The sequence below is a fragment of the Salvelinus sp. IW2-2015 genome, linkage group LG4q.2, assembly GCF_002910315.2.
Source record: "Salvelinus sp. IW2-2015 linkage group LG4q.2, ASM291031v2, whole genome shotgun sequence".
Lineage (NCBI taxonomy): Eukaryota > Metazoa > Chordata > Actinopteri > Salmoniformes > Salmonidae > Salvelinus > Salvelinus sp. IW2-2015.
The window spans coordinates 124,381-144,485 of record NC_036843.1 but is presented as its reverse complement, the minus strand read 5'-3'; the positions used below and the strand labels follow the sequence as shown (position 1 = coordinate 144,485).

At 43.3% G+C, this 20,105-nt stretch overlaps 1 protein-coding gene across 1 annotated transcript in view; it reads right to left on the bottom strand.

The window, feature by feature from the left end:
• The window catches only part of asap2a (ArfGAP with SH3 domain, ankyrin repeat and PH domain 2a), a 93,942-nt gene that overhangs the window by 31,151 nt on the left and 42,686 nt on the right, over nucleotides 1-20,105 (bottom strand). The window contains 1 exon segment of the mRNA XM_023986310.2: nucleotides 16,487-16,561. Coding sequence (XP_023842078.1) covers nucleotides 16,487-16,561 — 75 coding nt within the window.

Below are 20,105 nucleotides of genomic sequence, written 5' to 3'. Positions count from 1 at the left end.
TCTTGCAGTAGCCTCTTTCTTGGTTGAGTTTCTTAGTTCAATTCTTACCTCCGTTACCATTGTCCTTGTCTAATTGAAGACAGCGGACTGACCTTGAATGCTTCAATGTGAAGTGTACTTTCCTGTGCTCCTGAATGGGATGGGTCCACTGTTGAGGTGATACAGTAGTGGAAGATCCACATGCCTGTCCAGTGAGTTGGAACGGGACCTATTCAGACTGCTACGCGGACAGAGCCTTTTCACCAAGACCTCAAATATAAAACATGCAGTTTACAGCTTTCAACCTCTATTCCAATGTCGTCTTGAACCTGGTCTTGTTGCTGTCAAGGGCACCTGTTACAATTCCATTAATTATGATCAGCCTCTACTCCCTAATCTTTTCTTGGTGAGAAATAATGGTGAGATCACTCCTTTGGCGGAGCTTCTTGGCGCTAAAAGCCTCCGCCAACAATTCTGTGTGTGTGTATGGGTTTCATGACTCTATGGGGGGGGGGGGGGGGGGGGGGGGGGGGGGTGAGTCATGGTGTGTGTAAAAAAAACAAAAGAAAACGCAATAGATACAAAGGATCAGAAGGTCTAGCGCTGGAAGGGATGACATCATCCCAGTGTCAGGTCTAATACGTAAATCCCCTTGGCTATGGTGTTTTGTGGTCTCAGCACTTTCCGCCAGTCTGCTTATGTTCAGTGTTATGAGTGGGAATGTGGTTAAGGAGGTGGACACTGGACAGAGCTTAAGGGCCCATGCAGCAACAATAACCCATATGCACCAAGTTTGAGGGCCTGAGCCAGCACTGAACCGCAGACAGACAGGGAGTGATCATGCTGTATCTTGGTTGGTTGTGCCCAATTCCAGATTGGACTACGAATATTTCATTAGTACACATACAGTTAAATGCCAAAATAAAAGAAAACGCTTGAGTAAATGAGGGATACCAAATGCTTTTAGTGTATGTCGACAAATTAGTGGATTCGGCTATTTCAGCCATAGCCGTTGCCTACAGGAGTATAAAATTGAGCACACAGCCATGCAATCTCCATAGACAAACATTTGTAGAATGGCCCGTACTGAAGAGCTCGACGACTTTCAACGTGGCACCGTCATAGGATGCCACCTTTCCAACAAGTCAGTTTGTCACATTTCTGCCCTGCTAGTGCTGCCCCAGTCAACTGTAAGTGATGTTATTGTGAAGTAGACATGTCTCGGAGCAACAACAACTCAGCCGCGAAGTGGTAGGCCACACAAGCTCACAGAAATGTGCTGAAGCGTGTAGCGCATAGAAATCGCCCGTCTTCGGTTGCAACACTCACTACAGGGTCCCAAACTGCCTCTGGAAGCGACGTCAGCACAAAAACTGTTCGCCGGGAGCTTCATGAAATGGGTTTCCATGTCCGAGAAGCCGCACACAAGCCTAAGATCACCATGTGCAATGCCAAGCATTGGCTGGAGTTGTGTAAAGCTTGCCACCGTTGGACACTGGAGCAGTGGAAAACATGTTGGAGGCTGTTCTTTTTTTATTTAACTAGGCAAGTGAGTTAAGAACAAATTCTTATTTTACAATGATGACACTGGGCCAATTGTGTGCCGCCTTATGGGACTCCCGATCACGGCCGGTTGTGATACAGCCCGGGATCGAACCAGGGTCTGTAGTGACACCTCTAGCACTGAGATACAGTACCTTAGACCACTGCGCCACTAATAGCAGCAAAGGGGGGACCAACTCCAGATTAATGCCCATGATTTTGGAGTGAGATGTTCGACGACTTTTGGCCATGTAGTGTATATTGAAAGTGTGTGCTTCCACACAGGTGTGGTTCCTGAGTTAATTAATTGACATCCCATCATACTTAGGGTCATGTATAAAAGTCGCCAAGGCTACAGTAGCTAGAAGATCTCAGTGACTTTGAAAGAGCGGTCTCAAAGAAGCATAGGGGGTTTAAAGTGTGTGTCAGTCACCATATCTCAACCCAATTGAACACTTATGGAATATCTCATGAAAGAATAGTGCCGCATCCCTCCGATAGAGTTCCAGACACTTGTAGAATCTATGCCAAGGCGCATTGAAGTTCTGGCGGCTCATGGTGGCCCAACCCCCTATTAAGACACTATGTTGGGGTTTCCTTTATTTTGGCAGTTACCTGTACTTCACATACAGTGTACCTACCCCTTCTCAACTGAAGAAACTTATAAATCTTAATCATGGCTTACTTTAAGCTCTCTGGGGCTGTCTCTGCCTCAGTAGAAGCAGACGGGACCCAGGCTAATGTAACCAGACAGACCAGTAACGTTCCTACTTGTACATCCTTTATCAGACGCTGTCCATGCGGAAGTACCAACAAAAATGACAGGAAGTGAGAGGAAACCAAAAAACTACGGGGTCACTTTGTGCCATAACCGTACAACCCCAGAGAGCAGCATGTTAAACACCTACATCTTTTCCCCAGTTGAGGTTAAACAGCAGGATGGAGAGATGAGTGGAGCGTAAAATGGCCTGTAATGGACCTGAAAGGAGCCGCAAAGTATGCAGGTAAGCGGCTACTTTTCATGGGTCCACTACTCTCAATAGGCCATGAGTCGAACCACTTCAGCAGACTCCTCCACTGCATCACTAGCTGAAAATGTACTCTGCGGAGGGATTGTTTCAGTGAGGACAGAATATATCCCAACTACCGTGGAGCACAGACGCTCTCTTTGAGCATAAAACGGTTGCTTACTCGGACACTTTCACAGCCCAAGCCCTCAGGAGTCGATTGCCCTCCATCCCCCACAGCAGGAGAAATCAGTGCGGTCTCAGGTATTCCCTACCATTATATCACAGCTCTATCATAATAGTGCTACAGATGTTCATATTCCAACATAAGTCATAATCTTGAACCTATAAAGTTGAATCCCATTGTTAGTTCTGTTACTGTTACAAATGGGAAGCCCACTGTGGCTAGCAAAAGTTAAACCAATGCTATTAGTTTAAATGTCAATGCCATAAATATGGATATCCCCTCGGTTTACAAATCACTTAAGGGGCTTGGGCTGTGGCACTTGAACGTGCAGAGTTTGATTTTAAAAAAGGACCTTCTTGATATCAGTAACCTTGTTCATATAAACCTGAATTACACAATTAGCACTGAGACCGTTTGCCCTAGTAGGAAGCCCACTGTGGGTAGCTCTCCCTGTTCTATTGGCTCAAATGTAATTATCAGTTACATGTCGACCTCTGATCATTTTTTGTGCTTGCTTGAGAGGCCTTACAAGCAACCCTGAAATGGGCAACAAATAGCTTGCGTTAACATATTTAGCCTGAGAAACAAGGTTCATGAAGTCGATAACTTGCTAACATCGACAACATTCATATACTGGCCATCTCTGAAACTCACTTAGATACAGCACCTTGAAAAAGTATTCACAACAGTCAACTTTTTCCACATGTTATTGTGTTACAGCCTGAATTTAAAATGGCTTATAAACAATACCCCATACATGTCAAAGTGGAGCTATGTTGCAAGACAAATTAATTGAAAGGAAAAGCTGAAGTTTCTCGAGTCAACAAGAATTCAACCCCTTTGTTATGGCAAGCCTAAATAAGTTCAGGGGTAAAAAATAATAATAATAATGCAAAGGGACCCTATTGGTAGATTGATAAAAATAGTGTTTAATGGCTGTGATAGGAGAAAACTGTGGAAGGATCAACAACGTTGTAGTTTTTCCACAATACTAACCTAAATGACAGTGTGAAAAGGAAATCTGTACAGAATAAAAATATTCCAAAACATGCGTCCTGTTTACAATAAGGCACTAAAGAAAAACTGCAAAGAATGTGGCAAAGAAATAAACTTAATGTCCTCAACACAAAGCGTTATGTATGGGGCAAATCCAACACAACACGAGTGCCACTCTTCCTATTTTCAAGCATGCTGGTGGCTGCATCATGTTTATGGTATGCTTGTCATCGGCAAGGAATAGGGAGTTTTTTAGGATAAAAATAAATGGAATAGAGCTAATCACAGACAAAATCCTAGAGGAAAACCTGGTTTGTCTGATTTCCGACAGACACGCGGAGACAAAATTCCCCGTTCAGCAGGACAATAAACGAAAACACAAGGCTTACCAAGATAACATGCAACGTTCCTGAGAGGCCTAGTTACAGTTTTGACTTCAATCAGCTTGAAAAACTATGGCAAGACTTAAAAATGAGGGGTTGGCTGCCGTTTTACGGGCTCCTAACCAACTGTTCTATTTCTACACATTAAAAAAACAACGTATTTTGTACATAATGTTGATACTACAGTCTCTTATGACCGAAAATAGCTTTTGGATATCAGAACAGCGATTACTCACCTCGAACTGGTGAGTCAGACGCAAAGGATATAATGTTGTTTCCAGACACGGACCAAATCCCCGTCAATCGCATGAAAACAATAAGGAAATACAGGGAGCTGGAGATCAGGGTGCCTTGTGAGAATTTGTCAGCTACCATCCATTCTAAACTCAGCAAAAAAATAAACGTCCTCTCACTGTCAACTGCATTTATTTTCAGCAAACTAAACATATGTGAATATTTGTATGAACATAACAAGATTCAACAACTGAGACAATATCTGCAATAAAGTTCCACAGCATGTGACTAACAGAAATGGAATAATGTGTCCTGAAAAAAAGGGGGGGGGGGTCAAAATCAAAAGTAACAGTCAGTATCTGCTGTGGCCAGCAGCTGCATTAAGTACCGCAGTGCATCTCCTCCTCATGGACTGCACCAGATTTGCCAGTTCTTGCTGTGAGATGCTTCCCCACTCTTTCACCAGGCACCTGCAAGTTCCCGGATATTTCTGGAGGGAATGGCCCTCACCCTCAGGTCCAACAGGTCCCAGACGTGCTCAATGGGATTGAGATCCGGGCTCTTAGCTGACTAATGGCAAAACACTGACATTCCTGCTTGCAGGAAATCACGCACAATACGAGCAGTATGGCTGGTGGCATTGACGGACCCTCCACCTCCAAATCAATCCCGCTCCAGAGTACAGGCCTCGGTGTAACACTCATTCCTTCGACAATAAACGCAAATCGACCAGCCCCCTGGTGAGACGAAAATCACAACTCGTCAGTGAAGAGCACTTTTTGCCAGTCCTGTCTGGTCTAGCGACGGTGGGTTTGTGCCATAGGTGACGTTGTTGCCAGTGATGTCTGGTGAGGACCTGCCTTTACAACAGGCTTACAAACCCTCAGTCCAGCCTCTCTCAGCCTATTGCGGACAGTCTGAGCACTGATGGAGGTGTGATGTTTGAACGTGTTGCCATCCTGTACCTGTCCCGCAGGTATGATGTTCGATGTACGATCCTGTGCAGGTGTTGTTACACGTGGTCTACCACTGCGAGGACGATCAGCTGTCCGTCCTGTCTCCCTGTAGCACTGTCTTCGGCATCTCATAGTACGGACATTGCAATTTATTGCCCTGGCCACATCTGCAGTCCTCATGCCTCCTTGCAGCATGCCTAAGGCATGTTCACGCAGATGAGCAGGGACCCTGGGCATCTTTCTTTTGGTGTTTTTCAGAGGCAGTAGAAAGGCCACTTTAGTGTCCTAAGTTTTCATAACTGTGACCTTAATTGCCTACCGTCTATAAGCTGTTAGTGTCTTAACGACCGTTCCACAGGTGCATGTCCATTCATTGTTTATGGTTCATTGAACAAGCATGGGAAACAGCGTTTAAACCCTTTACAATGAAGATCTGAAATTATTTGGATTTTTACGAATTATCTTTGAAAGACAGGGTCCTGAAAAAGGGACATTTCTTATTTTGCTGAGTTTATTAGCTAACGTGCAATCACTGAAGAATAAACTGGATGAGCTCCGTTTAAGACTATCCTACGAACGGGACATTAAAAACTGTAATATCTTATGTTTCACCGAGTCGTGGCTGAACAATGACACGGTTGGCTGGGTTGTCTGTGCATCGGCAGAACAGAATAGCTATATCCGGTAAGACGAGGGGTGGGGGTGTGTGTCTATTTGGCAATAACAGCTGGTGCCCGATGTCTAATATTAAGGTAGCCTTGAGGTATTGCTCGCCTGAGGTAGATAACCTCATGATAAGCTGTAGACCACACTATCTACCAAGAGTTTATCTATATTTTCGTAGCCGTCTATTTACCACCACAAACCGACGATGGCACTAAGACTGCACTCACCGAGCTGTATAAGACCATAAGCAAACAAGAAAATGCTCATCCAGAAGCGGCACTCCTAGTGGCCTGGGACTTTAATGCAGGCAAACTTAAATCAGTTGAAACTTGAATCCCTTTTACATTTCTACCAGCATGTTACATGTGCAACCAGAGGGATAAAAATCAAAAATCGTGACCGTACATACATATCCCAACCAGAAGTCATGTATTACAGGCAACATCAGCACTGAGCTAAAGGCTAGAGCTGCCGCTTTCAAGGAGAGGGACACTAATCCGGGCGCTTACAAGAATTCCTGCTATGCCCTAAGACAAACCATCAAAAACAGGCAAAGCATCAATACAGGACTAAGATTGAAACCTACACACCGGCTTTGATGCTCGTCGGATGTTACAGGGCTTACAAACTATTACGGACTACAAAGGGAAACACAGCTGCGAGCTGCCCAGTGACGCGAGCGTACCAGATGGGCTAAATGCCTTTTATGCTCGCTAAATGCCTTTTATGCTCGCGAGGCAAGCAACACTGAAGCAAGCATGAGAGCACCAGCTGTTCTGGACGACTGTGATCACGCTCTCCGTAGCAGATGTGACAAAGACCTTTAAACTGATGAACATTCACAAGGCCGCGAGGCCAGACGGATTACCGGGACTAGTACTCAGAGCATGCATGGACCAACTGGCAAGTGTCTACACTGACCTTTTCCACCTCTCCATGACCGAGTCTGCAATATCTACATGTTTCAAGCAGACCATTATAGCCCCTGTGCCCAAGAAAGCAAAGATAACCTGCCTAAGTGACTACCGCCCCGTAGCACTCACGTTGGTAGCCATGAAGTGCTTTGAAAGGCTGGTCACGGCTCACATCAACATCATCATGCCGGGAAACTCTAGACCCACTCCAATTCACAGACCGCCCCAACAGATCCACAGATGACACAATCTCAATCGCACTTCACACTGCCCTTTCCCACCTGAACAAAAGGAACACCTATGTGAGAATGCTGTTCATTGAATACAGCTCAGTGTTCAACACCATAGTGCCCACAAAGCTCAGCACTAAGTTAAGGACCCTGGGACTAAACACCCCCCTCTGCAACTAGATCCTGGACTTCCTGACGGGCCACCCCCATGTGGTAAGGGTAGGTAGGCAACACCACATCTGCCACGCTGATCCTCAGCAAGGGAGTCCTTCAGGGGTGCGTTCTTAGTCCCCTCCTGTACTCCCTGTTCACCCACGACTGTGTGGCCAAGCATGACTCCAACACCATCATTAAGTTTGCAAACGACACAACAGTGTTAGGCCTGATCACCGACAACAATGAGACAGCCTATAGGGAGGTCAGAAACCTGGCAGTGTAGTGCCAGGACAACAACCTCTCCCTCAATGTGAACAAGACAAAGGAGATCGTGGGCTACTGGAAAAGGAGGGCCGAACACGCCCCCATTCACATCGACGGGGCTGTAGTGGAGCGGGTCGAGAGTTTAAAGTTCCTTGGGGTCCAGATCACCAACAAACTATCATGATCCAAACACCAAGAAAGTTGTGAAGAGGGCACGACAACACCTTTTCCCCCTCAGGAGATTAAAAAGATTTGGCATGGGTGCCCAGAACCTTAAAAAGGTCTACAGCTGCACTATCGAGAGCATCCTGACCCGGTTGCATCACCGCCTGGTATGGCAACTGCTCGGCATCTGACCGTAAGGCGCTACAGAGGGTAGTGCGTATAAACCAGTACATCACTGGGGCCAAGCTTCCTGCCATCCAGGACCTATATACTAGGCAGTGTCAGAGGAAGGCCCCCAAAAATTGGCAAAGACTCCCAGTCACCCAAGTCATAGACTGTTCTCTCTGCTACTGCACAGCAAGCGGTACCGGAGCGCCAGGTCTAGGACCAAAAGGCTCCTTAACAGCTTCTATCCCCGAGCCTAAAGACGGCTGAACAATTAATCAAAATGGCCACCCAAACTATTTGCATTGACCCCCCACCACCCCCTTTGTTTTTACACTACTACTACTCGCTGTTTATTATCTATGCATAGTCACTTTACCCCTACCTACATGTACAACTTACCTTGACTAACCTGTACCCCCGCTTATCGACTTGGTACCAGTACCCCCTGTTTACAGCCTCATTATTATTATTGTTATTATTATTTTTTATTTTTTTTATTTAGTTTATTTAGTAAATATTTTCTTAACTCTATTCTCTTAAAACTGCATTGTTGGTTAACTTCTCTGGGATATGTGGGACACTAACGTCCCACTTGGCCAAAAGCCAGAAAAAATGCAGAGCGCCAAATTCAAATAAATTACTATAAAAATCAAACTTTCATGAAATCACACATGCAATAAACCAAATTAGAGCTATACTTGTTGTGAATCCAGCCAATATGTCAGATTTCAAATAGGCTTTTCGGCGAAAGCAAACGATGCTATTATCTGAGGATAGCACCATAGTAAACAAAGAGAGAGAAGCATATTTCAACCCTGCAGGCGCGACACAAAACGCAGAAATAAAAATATAATTCATGCCTTACCTTTGACGAGCTTCTGTTGTTGGCACTCCAATATATCCCATAAACATCACAAATGGTCCTTTTGTTCGATTAATTCCGTCGATATATATCCAAAATATTTAATTTATTTGGTGCGTTTGATCCAGAAAAACACTGGTTCCAAATTGTGAAACGTGACTACAAAATATCTCAAAAGTTACCTGTAAACTTTGCCAAAACATTTCAAAACTACTTTTTAATACAACTTTAGGTATTTTTTTACGTAAATAATCGATAAAATTGAAGACGGGATGATCTGTATTCAATACAGGATTAAAACAAACTGTAGCTAGCTTTCTGGTCATGTGCCTCTAACAGTACACTTCAAGTTACCCTCGTTCTGGATGGCCGTACTTCTTCATTACACAAAGGAAAAAACCTCAACCAATTTCTAAAGACTGTTGACATCCAGTGGAAGCGGTAGGAACTGCAAGAAGGTCAATTAGAAATCTGGATTCCCAATGAAAACCCATTGAAAAGAGAGTGACCTCAACAAAAAAAAAATCTGAATGGTTTGTCCTCGGGGTTTCGCCTGCTAAATAAGTTCTGTTATACTCACAGACATGATTCAAACAGTTTTAGAAACTTCAGAGTGCTTTCTATCCAAATCGACTAATAATATGCATATCTTATCTTCTGGGGATGAGTAGCTGGCAGTTGAATTTGGGTATGCTTTTCATCCAAACATGAAAATGCTGCCCCCTATCCTAGAGAAGTTAAGGGCTTGCAAGTAAGCATTTCACGGTAAGGTCAACACCTGTTGTATTCAGCACATGTGACAAATCAAATCTAAATCAAGTTTAAAATAACAATGTGCAAATATTGTGCAACCCAGGTGTGCAAAGCTCTTACAGACTTACTCAGAAAGACTCACAGCTGTAATCGCTGCCAAAGGTGATTCTAACATGTATTGACACAGGGGTGTGAATACTTATGTAAATTTGATATTTCTGTATTTCATTTTCAATAAATGTGCAAACATTTCTAAAAACATGTTTTCACTTTGTCATTATGGGATATTATGTGTAGATGGGTGACAAAACCATTTAAAAAAAAAAATAGATTTTGTATTGAGGCTATAACAAAATGTGGAATAAGTCAAGGGACATGAATACTTTCTGAAGGCACTGTATATCCTTTGATGAGAAAATGGAAGCAATAAATGGTTATAACATCTACAGAAGTGACGGGAATGCCAATGGGGGATGTGTTGCTGTATTCAGAGTTATATTCATATAAAGCTTAGACAGTATGAAGTATGGATACCGTTTCACCTGTCCCCCCCCTAAAGCCCATTCTTGTGGGGAGTTGCTATAGACCAGGGTCTAGGACCCCCCCTGGGTACACATTTTGGTTTTTGCCCTAGCACTACATAGCAGATAAACTCTACATACATTTACATATTACCTCATTTACGTGCCCCCGCACATTGACTCTGTACCGGTACCCAATGAATATAGCCTCGCTATTGTTATTTTACTGCTGTGTTTAATTATTTGTTACTTTAAAAAAAAATGTTTTTACTTGACTTATTATTTCTTAAAACTTCTTAAAGCATTGTTGGTTAAGGGCTTGTAAGTAAGCATTTCACTGTAAAGGTCTACACCTGTTGTATTTGGCGCATGTGACAAATAAAATTGGATTTGATTCAAACAACCAAACTTGATGATGAGTTAGTTATTTGAGCTGTGTGGTGCCAGGGCAAAAACACAAAACCCAGGTGGTGGTGGTGGTGGTGGAGGGGGGGCCCTAGGACTGAGTTTTGGAATTCCTGCTATAGACCACCGAGTGCTAACAGTCAGTATCTGGATAATATGTGTGAAATGCTTGATTGTTGATTGTTGATATTTTCTGGGTGACCTAAACATTTTCATCAAGCTGTCCACTCAAGTTTCAAACTGTAACCAGTGCCTGCAACCTGGTTCGGGTCATCAGTCAACCTACCAGGGCATTTACAAACAGCACAGGAACTAAAATCATCCACGTGTATTGATTATATCTTTACTAACGCTATAGAAATCTTCTCTTAAGCAGTATCCACACCCATTGGATGTAGCAATCATAATATAGTAGCCATATGTAGGAAAACCAAAGTTCTAAAGGCTGGGTCAGAAATATTGTACAAGAGATCATACAAAAGGTTTTCTAGTGATGCCTAGGACAAGGACAGTAGGAAAGCCTGGCAAAGGCTACAAACCATCACAGGCTATAAACCAAAGAGATGGGTATGACTGTCGAAAATGACCTTGCTTTTGCAAATAATTTCAACAGTTTCTATTGTAGTTTTAACGTGTGATATTTTACATTGCAGCAGAAAGTGGCCTTGGACAAAATAAACAGCATACCAGCTGTTGATATACATATTTCTATGAATGACGTCAAGCAATACTTTCAACGTGTCAATCCACGAAAATCATATGGTCCAGATGGCGTCAGCAGCGAGGCACTTCAGGCATGCGCAGACCAGCTCACATTCCATTCCAGACGCTGTTCCAGTGGGATAATTCCAGACTTACAGAAGAAGTGGCTGATTGTCCCAATACCTAAAAACAACAGCCTAAAAGAAAATAACAAATTTACACCCTGTAGCCCTGACATCTGTACCTATGAAATATTTTGGAAAAAAATTAAAAACAAGTTCTCTCTGGTCTCTCATCCCAATTGGACTCAAACCAATTCGCATACCGTAACTCCATGGGTGTTGATGGGTTACTGGTCATGCTGAACAATATCTAGGAACATTTAGAAAAGGCAAATAGCCTAGTGAAAATTGTATTCATTGACTGGAGGATAAACTGCGGAATTTAGGTGTCAACTCTCTACTGATCAAGTGGATTAATAGTTTCCTTGTGAACCGTACTCAACAAGTGAAGTTTAACTCCGCCATCTCTACATCTAGAACGGTGAATACGGGAGCCCCTCAAGGTTGCGTACTTTCCCTAATACTGTACACAAACAATTGTCAAGCCTGACGCAGCCCACAAGATTTTTAAATATGCGGATGACACCGCTGTTGTGGGTTTCCTCCACCCAGAACAAGCCTAAAGGTTTTGAAAGAGAAAAGGCTAAATTTGTCCAGCGGTGTGCAGATAACTTTCTTGAAATAAACGTTAAGAAAACAAAAGAGATGTAACTTGATTTGAGAAGGAACAAAACTCCACTACCACCTACGAAGATCAACGGGGAACCAGTCGATGGAGTGCCTGGGAATCGAAATAGACAAACTGAAATTCAATGACTGTGCCTTTGCAAAGATAAAGAAATTGCAACAGAGATTTTTTTTTTTTACGCAAACAACTATTTCAATGTCGACCGCCACATCTTACAAAAGTTTTATAAATCTGTCCTGCCGAGTGTAATGTCCTTTGGTCTAAAATGCCTGTTTGGAAACATGCGAGTGCAAGACCAAGTCAAGCTATAGAGCTTGATTAAGACGGCGGGAAGTATAATTGGTATAGATCACGAACCAGCCACAAACCTGTACACAAAACTCATCCTCCTAAAAATTGAAAGCATTTTACAGGACAGTACTCATCACCTTCACTCAAAATTCAGTCACAGCAGCAGCCGAACAAGAGGGAAGAGACTTCTTCAAAAGAAAATGAAAACAGATAGATATGGGGACTCTTTTATTCCAAAAGCCACTTTCACATTAAATGTGTAGCAATAGCACTTTGAATGAATTAGTGTTGTTTCTGTGTTTTCGTGTACTGTCTTTTTAAGCACATGATTTCCCCCCTGGTGGGTTAATAAAGTTGCCACTTTGAATCAGAATCCTATGTTGAAGATGTAAAAATGTACTGGTCTGTTGTGTGTAATGAGGAGCGACTAGATCCATAGGGCGGCGCACAATTGGCCCAGCGTCGTCTGGTTTAGGGTTTGACCGGGGTAGGCCGTCATTGTAAATAATAATTTGTTCATAACTAACTTTCCTATGTAAAATAAAAGTTAAATAAAAAAAGACATTGTTTCTTCCAGTTATTGATAAGCATGTGCCTATTAAGAAACGGACTGTTCAGTTTCTTAATAGGTGCAACACCTTCCTCCTGTTCTCCACAGGTACCTCCCCTGGGGGAGGAGAGGAATAATGATGGAGAAAGCAAGAAAGCAAGAGGGAAAAGGTCCTGTGGCAGTGTAAGTGAGAGATAGTGAACGGTACGTACTGCAAGCTGGGGATGGAAAGTATTTGTCTCTCTTTTTAACAGTCTCGCACGCGTTCTCTCTGTCTCTCCCCTCACCCCCCAGTGGTAATGGAGAGACTGTGTGAATCAGAGCAGAAAGCACCATGACTTGCACCCCATTAGCCCCATGTCAGGAGTGTAATGAGAGTCACCAGAGGGGTAATGAGCAAATCTGCATCACTGCTTCTCCCGCTCTGTCAGTACTCACAGTTCAAAGGCCTACTTGCTTCCCTCTGTCAGTCCATATAGGCCCTGTACTAGGGCTGTCCCCAACTGAAAAAAATCTTGGTCGACCGAAAGTCTGTTATTTCGAACCAATCGGTCGCCATTTTTCAATGTGTATTTTTTCATAAACACACCAAAATCAACTATATGCATTGAGCTTGGCTGATGCTTTAAGCTTACAGTTTTATGAAATAAGACAAATGCCTTAAGAGGGCGCCAGAGGTCTAGATAACCAGAAGAAAAAAACCTCAACCTGAACCAACTACTCTCCTCTCGCTCCCTGCTGGCTTTCGCAGATTCTGCCATTACTCTCCTGAAGTTGCCGGTAATAGGCTACACGAGGAGTCGCAACCTTTGATGTGGAATGCTAATTTAGCTTACCATTTCTACCGAACTGTGTGCCAGTTATTGTTTTCATACGCACATTTTCATGAAACTGTTTAGTTTAATTTATAATGTCTTCATATCTCCAAATCATTGTCAAGTGTTTCATCAAAATTCGATCCAAATCTAAATGACACAAACCTAAAAAGTAACTTCTATTGCCATGGAAACACAGCCTACATAAAACCAACGAAAAAAACATTGCAGCCTGCAGGTAGAAAATATCCTGATAAATATAAATATTCTATAAATCACATTGGCTACACATGACCTGTCTGCAACAAACTTGAAACATTGTATCAACTATTAACTTGGGTCAGGACTGAAGCTAGCACTAAGGAACTTTCAACACTGTATAAAATATTCTGTGCCCTCAGAGTTTCCTGTGCGAGTGAGCTTGAGACAGACACAGCTGTATAATATTTGCACAATGGATAAGAGGCAGTGCTTGACCTGGGCAGGAACTCACCGGAGCTGAGTACCGGCACCTCAAATGTTCTACTGCTTGAGCTCCTGTTCCTCTTATAGAATATTAGCTCAAAAGTATTGTGGCACTCCTGCACCTAAATATAAAAAGTACCAGCACCCAAAATGATTACCGGAACCTATTTCAGTCCAAGTCAAGCACTGATAAGAAGTAATCAGGTTTCCACTGGATCAGAGCATGACATTTTTCCCATTCACACCGAGTGGTTATTGAAAGGGAGAAAGCTGGAAAGATTTTTCAAATACAATGAGGAACTATTGTCATTCTCAATGGATGTAAAAACAGACTTTGTTTGCTTGTTGTCTGAGGTGAAGAAAACATTTCTTTGAAAAGCTCCACAGGTCATTAGTGGTGGTGCGTTAAGCCAATCAGAAATACTATCAGATCCCCAAATTGGCACATTTATATTTTGTACCTTTATTTAACTAGGCAAGTCAGTTAAGAACAAAATCTTATTTTCAATGACGGCCTAGGAACAGTGGGTTAACTGCCTTGTTCAGGGGCAGAACGACAGATTTTTACCTTGTCATCTCGGGGATTCGATCTTGCAACCTTTCAGGTTATAAATCCAACGCTCTAACCCCTAGGCTACCTGCCGCCCCAAATGAATACATTTGCGCGCAGGCCAGGTAGCCTATAGGCCTACTTCTATGCGTGCGCGTCCTCACTCAACATTGACAGGAGCTCTCTAAATCAAAAGACAATGACTAAATTGACAAAACTCGTAAATGGAATGAAATAAACCAAATCTTGTTTCTCACTAGTGTAGCATAGGTTGTGCGCTCTGCTAACAATCTGTCCACTCTGACAATGAGAACTGGAAGACTGGAAGAATATTATTGAACACATTCAAATAAATTACCTTAACCAAAGTAACAAACATTGTAGATTAGAAATGATAGGAATTAACGGGTAAATGTAGTACTGCTGATAAGTGTAATGGGGAATTGATATACACTAACAATCAAACGCAGACAATTCACACAATGAAGTTATGAAACAAGGAATGTGCACAAATTGATGGGAAAGAGAGCATTCTGGAAGTGCATTGTGCATCTCGGCGCATGGTCAATCTGACGTCTGCATTGGCCGTGCAGCGTTTCCGGTGATACGGCCTCAGCAGAAATCAGGGCATTCATACTTCTTGCGCTTCGCAGAGCAGTGCTGTTGTCAAGGAAGTGAGTTTGTGTTTATACAGGATGTACCGCCCCCACCTACCGTCAACCAATCATGTCAATGTGGAGCTATACAGAGCCCTCCGCATTGTCCCTCCGCATTGTGATGTGGAACGGAGCTCGATTTGTCCTCTGCAATTGCGTCACACCCTCCAAATGGAGCCTCTGACCACATTTTCGGATGAAGCATGAATTGGCTTTGGATTAGTTAATTGAGATGTGCGCAAATGATTATATATATACGTTACTAATCGACTAAAACAATCTTGATCGACCAACAGCCTAACGACCAAACAATAGACCAGTCGACTAATTGGGGTCAGCCCTACTCTGTGCACAAGCCTACTTGTTTGGGCTGATGTAGCCTGTGGATGCCAACAGTTACAAAGGTGAGGGGTAGGGGGCATGGAAGAGAAGAAAAAAAGAAAGCAAGAGTCCTTGGAGATTTTAAGAGGCAACAGTGAGCAGCCATGTGATAGCCAGTCTCTGAGCAAGCAAGCGCGAGAGCGAGAGAGGACAGTAATGAGTGCTGATAGGATTAGAGGCCTGGCAGACTGGGCTGTCTGGGGCCGGCCTCCCATTGATATAAACAAGATTCTGATTGCATTCCTGCAGTAGGCTGTCTGCACCATCACGCACTGGCTGACTGGTTTATCCTGGAGCTAGTAGAATATGTGGGCTGGTCCCAGACTTTAAATGTGTGACGGAGTGTAGTTATGGTGTTGTCTAGTGCAAGAGTGGTGCGCCGTTTATAGTTTCCACCCCCAACACACACACAGGAAATCATGGGGTCTGAGGTCACACTGTACCAGCAGGAAAACACTCATCTCATACAGCTTCTCTGTTCTCTACCAGGTACAAAACATTGCTAGTACCTAGTAATTACCATCACACACACGGAGTTGTGTGAGTTACCACAGTCCAGCAGGGTAATTGGAGAACCTTTACCTTCATACAAATCCCTAAAGATGTCTAATAACAAACACCACACAGTCCAACAGGAAGACATGGAGGATAGTGTCCGTGTCCAACAGAAAGACACGGAGGATAGTGTCCGTGTCCAACAGAAAGACACGGCGGATAGTGTCCGTGTCCAACAGAAAGACACGGCGGATAGTGTNACACACACACACACACACACACACACACACACCTAGTAATACCTAGTAATTACAACAGTGTAGTAGGGTAATGGAAGAGCTTTTAAACAAATCCTTATGGACATCTCTACTTTAAATCTCTGCCTGTAATAACCAACACCCCACACAGTGTAACAGAAAGCCATGAAGGATAGTGTTCCTCACCCCTTTGACTCCTTTCAGGTCTCCTTTCAGCAGGCTGTCCAGAGGGAAGGTGATGATGTTGTTCATGTTCTGGAACTGAATGGACACAGTGGAGAGAAGCCTAGGTCAGAGGGGTTTAACGCGACCATGGGTGAATAGTGACAACCACAGATTATGCGTGCTGTTTAAACGCACTCACCTTAGCTGGTTGTGTGTGTGTGGGCCTGTCTTTGATGTCTTTGTACAGACACTCTGTATACTCTACAACGGTGTGTCTTAAAGTGATAATCTTCTCCCAGAAATAAAAATCATGAAACTCCTGACAATTTGGTGAAATCCTAGGTTCTCTCAGTAGGTCAAATAACAATTTTCACCATGATTGAACTTCTAGTGGTCTGTCTGTAAAATCAGGAAATGGTGTAGGACCGCATCATAGCGACGTACACTGACTATACCAAACATTAGGAACACCTTTCTAATATAGAGTTGCTGCACCCCCCACATAGATTTTCAAGTAGATTTAAGGTGCTCCCGAGTGGCGCAGCGGTCTAAGGCACTGCATCTCAGTGCAAGTAGGCGTCACTACAGTCCCTGGTTCGAATCTAGGCTGTATCACATCTGGCCGTGATTGGGAGTCTCCTAGGGCGGAGCACAAATTGCACAGCATCGTCTTGGTTTGGCCAGGGTAGTTTGTCATTGAAAATAAGAATGTGTTCTTAACGGACTTGCCTAGTTAAAAAATAAAATATATATATTTACTCTTTTATTTAAGTCAAAACTGTAACTCCACCACTCAGGAACATTCAATGTCCTTATGGTAAGCAACTTCAGTGTAGATTTGACCTTGTGTTTTAGGTTATTGTCCTGCTGAAAGGTGAATTCATCTCCCAGTGTCTAGTGGAAAGCAGACTGAACCAGGTTTTCCTTTAGGATTTTGCCTGTGCTTAGCTCCATTCCTTAACAATTACAAGTAGACCCATAACATGATGCAGCCACCAGTATGCTTCAAAATATGGAGTGGTACATAGTAATGTGTTGTATTGTATTTGACCCAAATATAACACTTTGTATTCAGGACAAAAAGTGAATTGCTTTGCCACATTTGTTGCTGTATTACTTTAGTGCCTTGTTGCAAACAGGATGCATGTTTTGGAATATTTGTATTCTGTACAGGCATCCTTTTCACTATCAATTAGGTTAGTATTTTGGAGTAACTACAATGTTTTTGATCCATCCACAGTTTTCTCCTATCACAGCCATTCAAACTCTGTAACTGTTTTAAAGTCACCATTGGCCTCATGGTGAAATCCCAGAGCGGTTTCCTGAGTTAGGAACGACGCCTGTATCCTTGTAGTGACTGGGCGTATTGATACACCATCGAAAGTGTAATTAATAACATCACCATGCTGAAAGGGATATTCAATGTCTGCTTTTTTACATCTTTACCCATCTACCAATAGGTGCCCTTCTGCTTGGCATCGGAAAACCTCCCTGGGCTTTGTGGTTGAATCTTTGTATGAAATTCACTGATTGACTGAGGGACCTATCAGATAATTGTATGTGTGGGGTACAGAGATGAGGTAGTCATTCAAAAATNTGGTTGAATCTTTGTATGAAATTCACTGATTGACTGAGGGACCTATCAGATAATTGTATGTGTGGGGTACAGAGATGAGGTAGTCATTCAAAAATAATGTTAAACACTATTATTGCACACAGAGTGCACATATTTACTCCTGAACTTATGTAGGCATGCCATAACAAATGGGTTGCATACTTACTAACTCAAAACATTTCAGCATTTCATTTTTTATGAATTTGTCAATTTCAAAAACATAATTCCACTTTGACATTATGGGGTATTGTGTCTAGGCCAGTGACAAAAAATTACAATTTCATTCATTTTAAATTCAGGCATTAACACAGCAAAATGTAGAAAAAGTCAAGGGGCGTGAATACATCATATATACAGAAGTATGTAGACCCCCTTCAAATTAGTGGATTCGGCTATTTCAGCCACACCCGTTGCTGACAGGTGTATTAAAATTTAGCACAGCCATGCAATCTCCATAGACAAACATTGGCAGTAGAATGGCCTTACTGAAGAGCTCAGTGACATTCAACGTGGCACCATCATAGGATGTCAGTTCGTCAAATGTCTGACCTGCTAGAGCTGCTCCGGTCAACTGTAAGTGCTGTTTTTGTGAAGTGGAAACGTCTAGGAGCAACAACAGCTCAGCCGCGAAATGGTAGGCCACACAAGCTCACACAAAGGGACCCCGAGTGCTGAAGCGCGTAAAAATCAGTCCTCGGTTGCAACACTCACCGAATTCCAAACTGCCTCTAGAAGCAACGTCAGCACAAAAACGGTTTGTCGGGAGCTTCATGAATTGGGTTTACATGGCCGAGCAGCAGCACACAAGCATCGGCTGGAGTGGTGTAAAGCTCGCTGCCATTGGACTCTGGAGCAGTGGAAACGCATTCTCTGGAATGTTGAATCATGCTTCACCATCTGGCAGTCCGACGGACTAATCTGGTTTTGGCGGATGCCAGGAGAACACTACCTGCCCCAAAGCATAGTACCAACTGTAAAGTTTGGTGGAGGAGGAATAATGGTCTGAGGCTGTTTTTCCATGGTTCGGACTAGGCCCCTTAGTACCAGAAGGGAAATCTTAACGCTACAGCATACAATAACATTCTAGATGACTCTGTGCTTCCAACTTTGTGGCAACCGTTTGGGGAAGGCCCTTTCCTGTTTCAGCATGACAATGCCCCCGTGCACAAAGCGAGGTCCATACAGTAATGGTTTGTCGAGATTGGTGTGGAAGAACTTGACTGGCCTGCACAGAGCCCTGACCTCAACCCCATCGAACACCTTTGGGATGAATTGGACCGCCGACTGCGAGCCAGGCCTAATCGCCCAACCTTGCCCGACCTCACTAATGGTTGTGGCTGAATGGAAGCAAGTCCCTGTAGCAATGTTCCAACATCCAGTGGAAAGTCTTCTCAGAAGAGTGGAGGCTGTTATAGCAGCAAAAGGGGGACCAACTCCATATTAAATGGCCATGATTTTGGAATGAGATGCTCAATGAGCAGGTGTCCACATACTTTTGGTCATGTAGTGTACTTTCTGAAGGCACTGTATCTGCTGTGGAATTAAAGGCATATGTGTGCGTGTGGAATTCCTACCCTAGGGACATGGAGAGATTTCCATCGCGCTCTAATTGTGTGCGTATACTCTGGGGTTACCTGGGGTTATGTTATCTGGAATCGGAGGCCTTTGGGGTAGATCAGTTTTCCATCACAACGTCCAAAGTGCTACTTGAAGACCAAATACCTGCTGCATCCAATTTACAGAGACCCCACTTTGAATCCAATATAGATTCAAACAACCCCAAAGCTTTATTAGAAACACCTGACAGAGTCATTCTAGAGGATTTTGCCTCCCCACAAGAACAATGTCAATTTACACAGAGAGCGGAATTCGCTGTTGATTTAATATGTGTTGTCTCAAGAACTGACCACGTGGGTTGCCAGGTATGGAACTAGGTTGCCAGGTATGGAACTAGGTTGCCATGTTGGAGTCAGAAGACGGAATGGCTAATCTCCTGGCTTTGATTCTCGGCAGCCTCATAACACT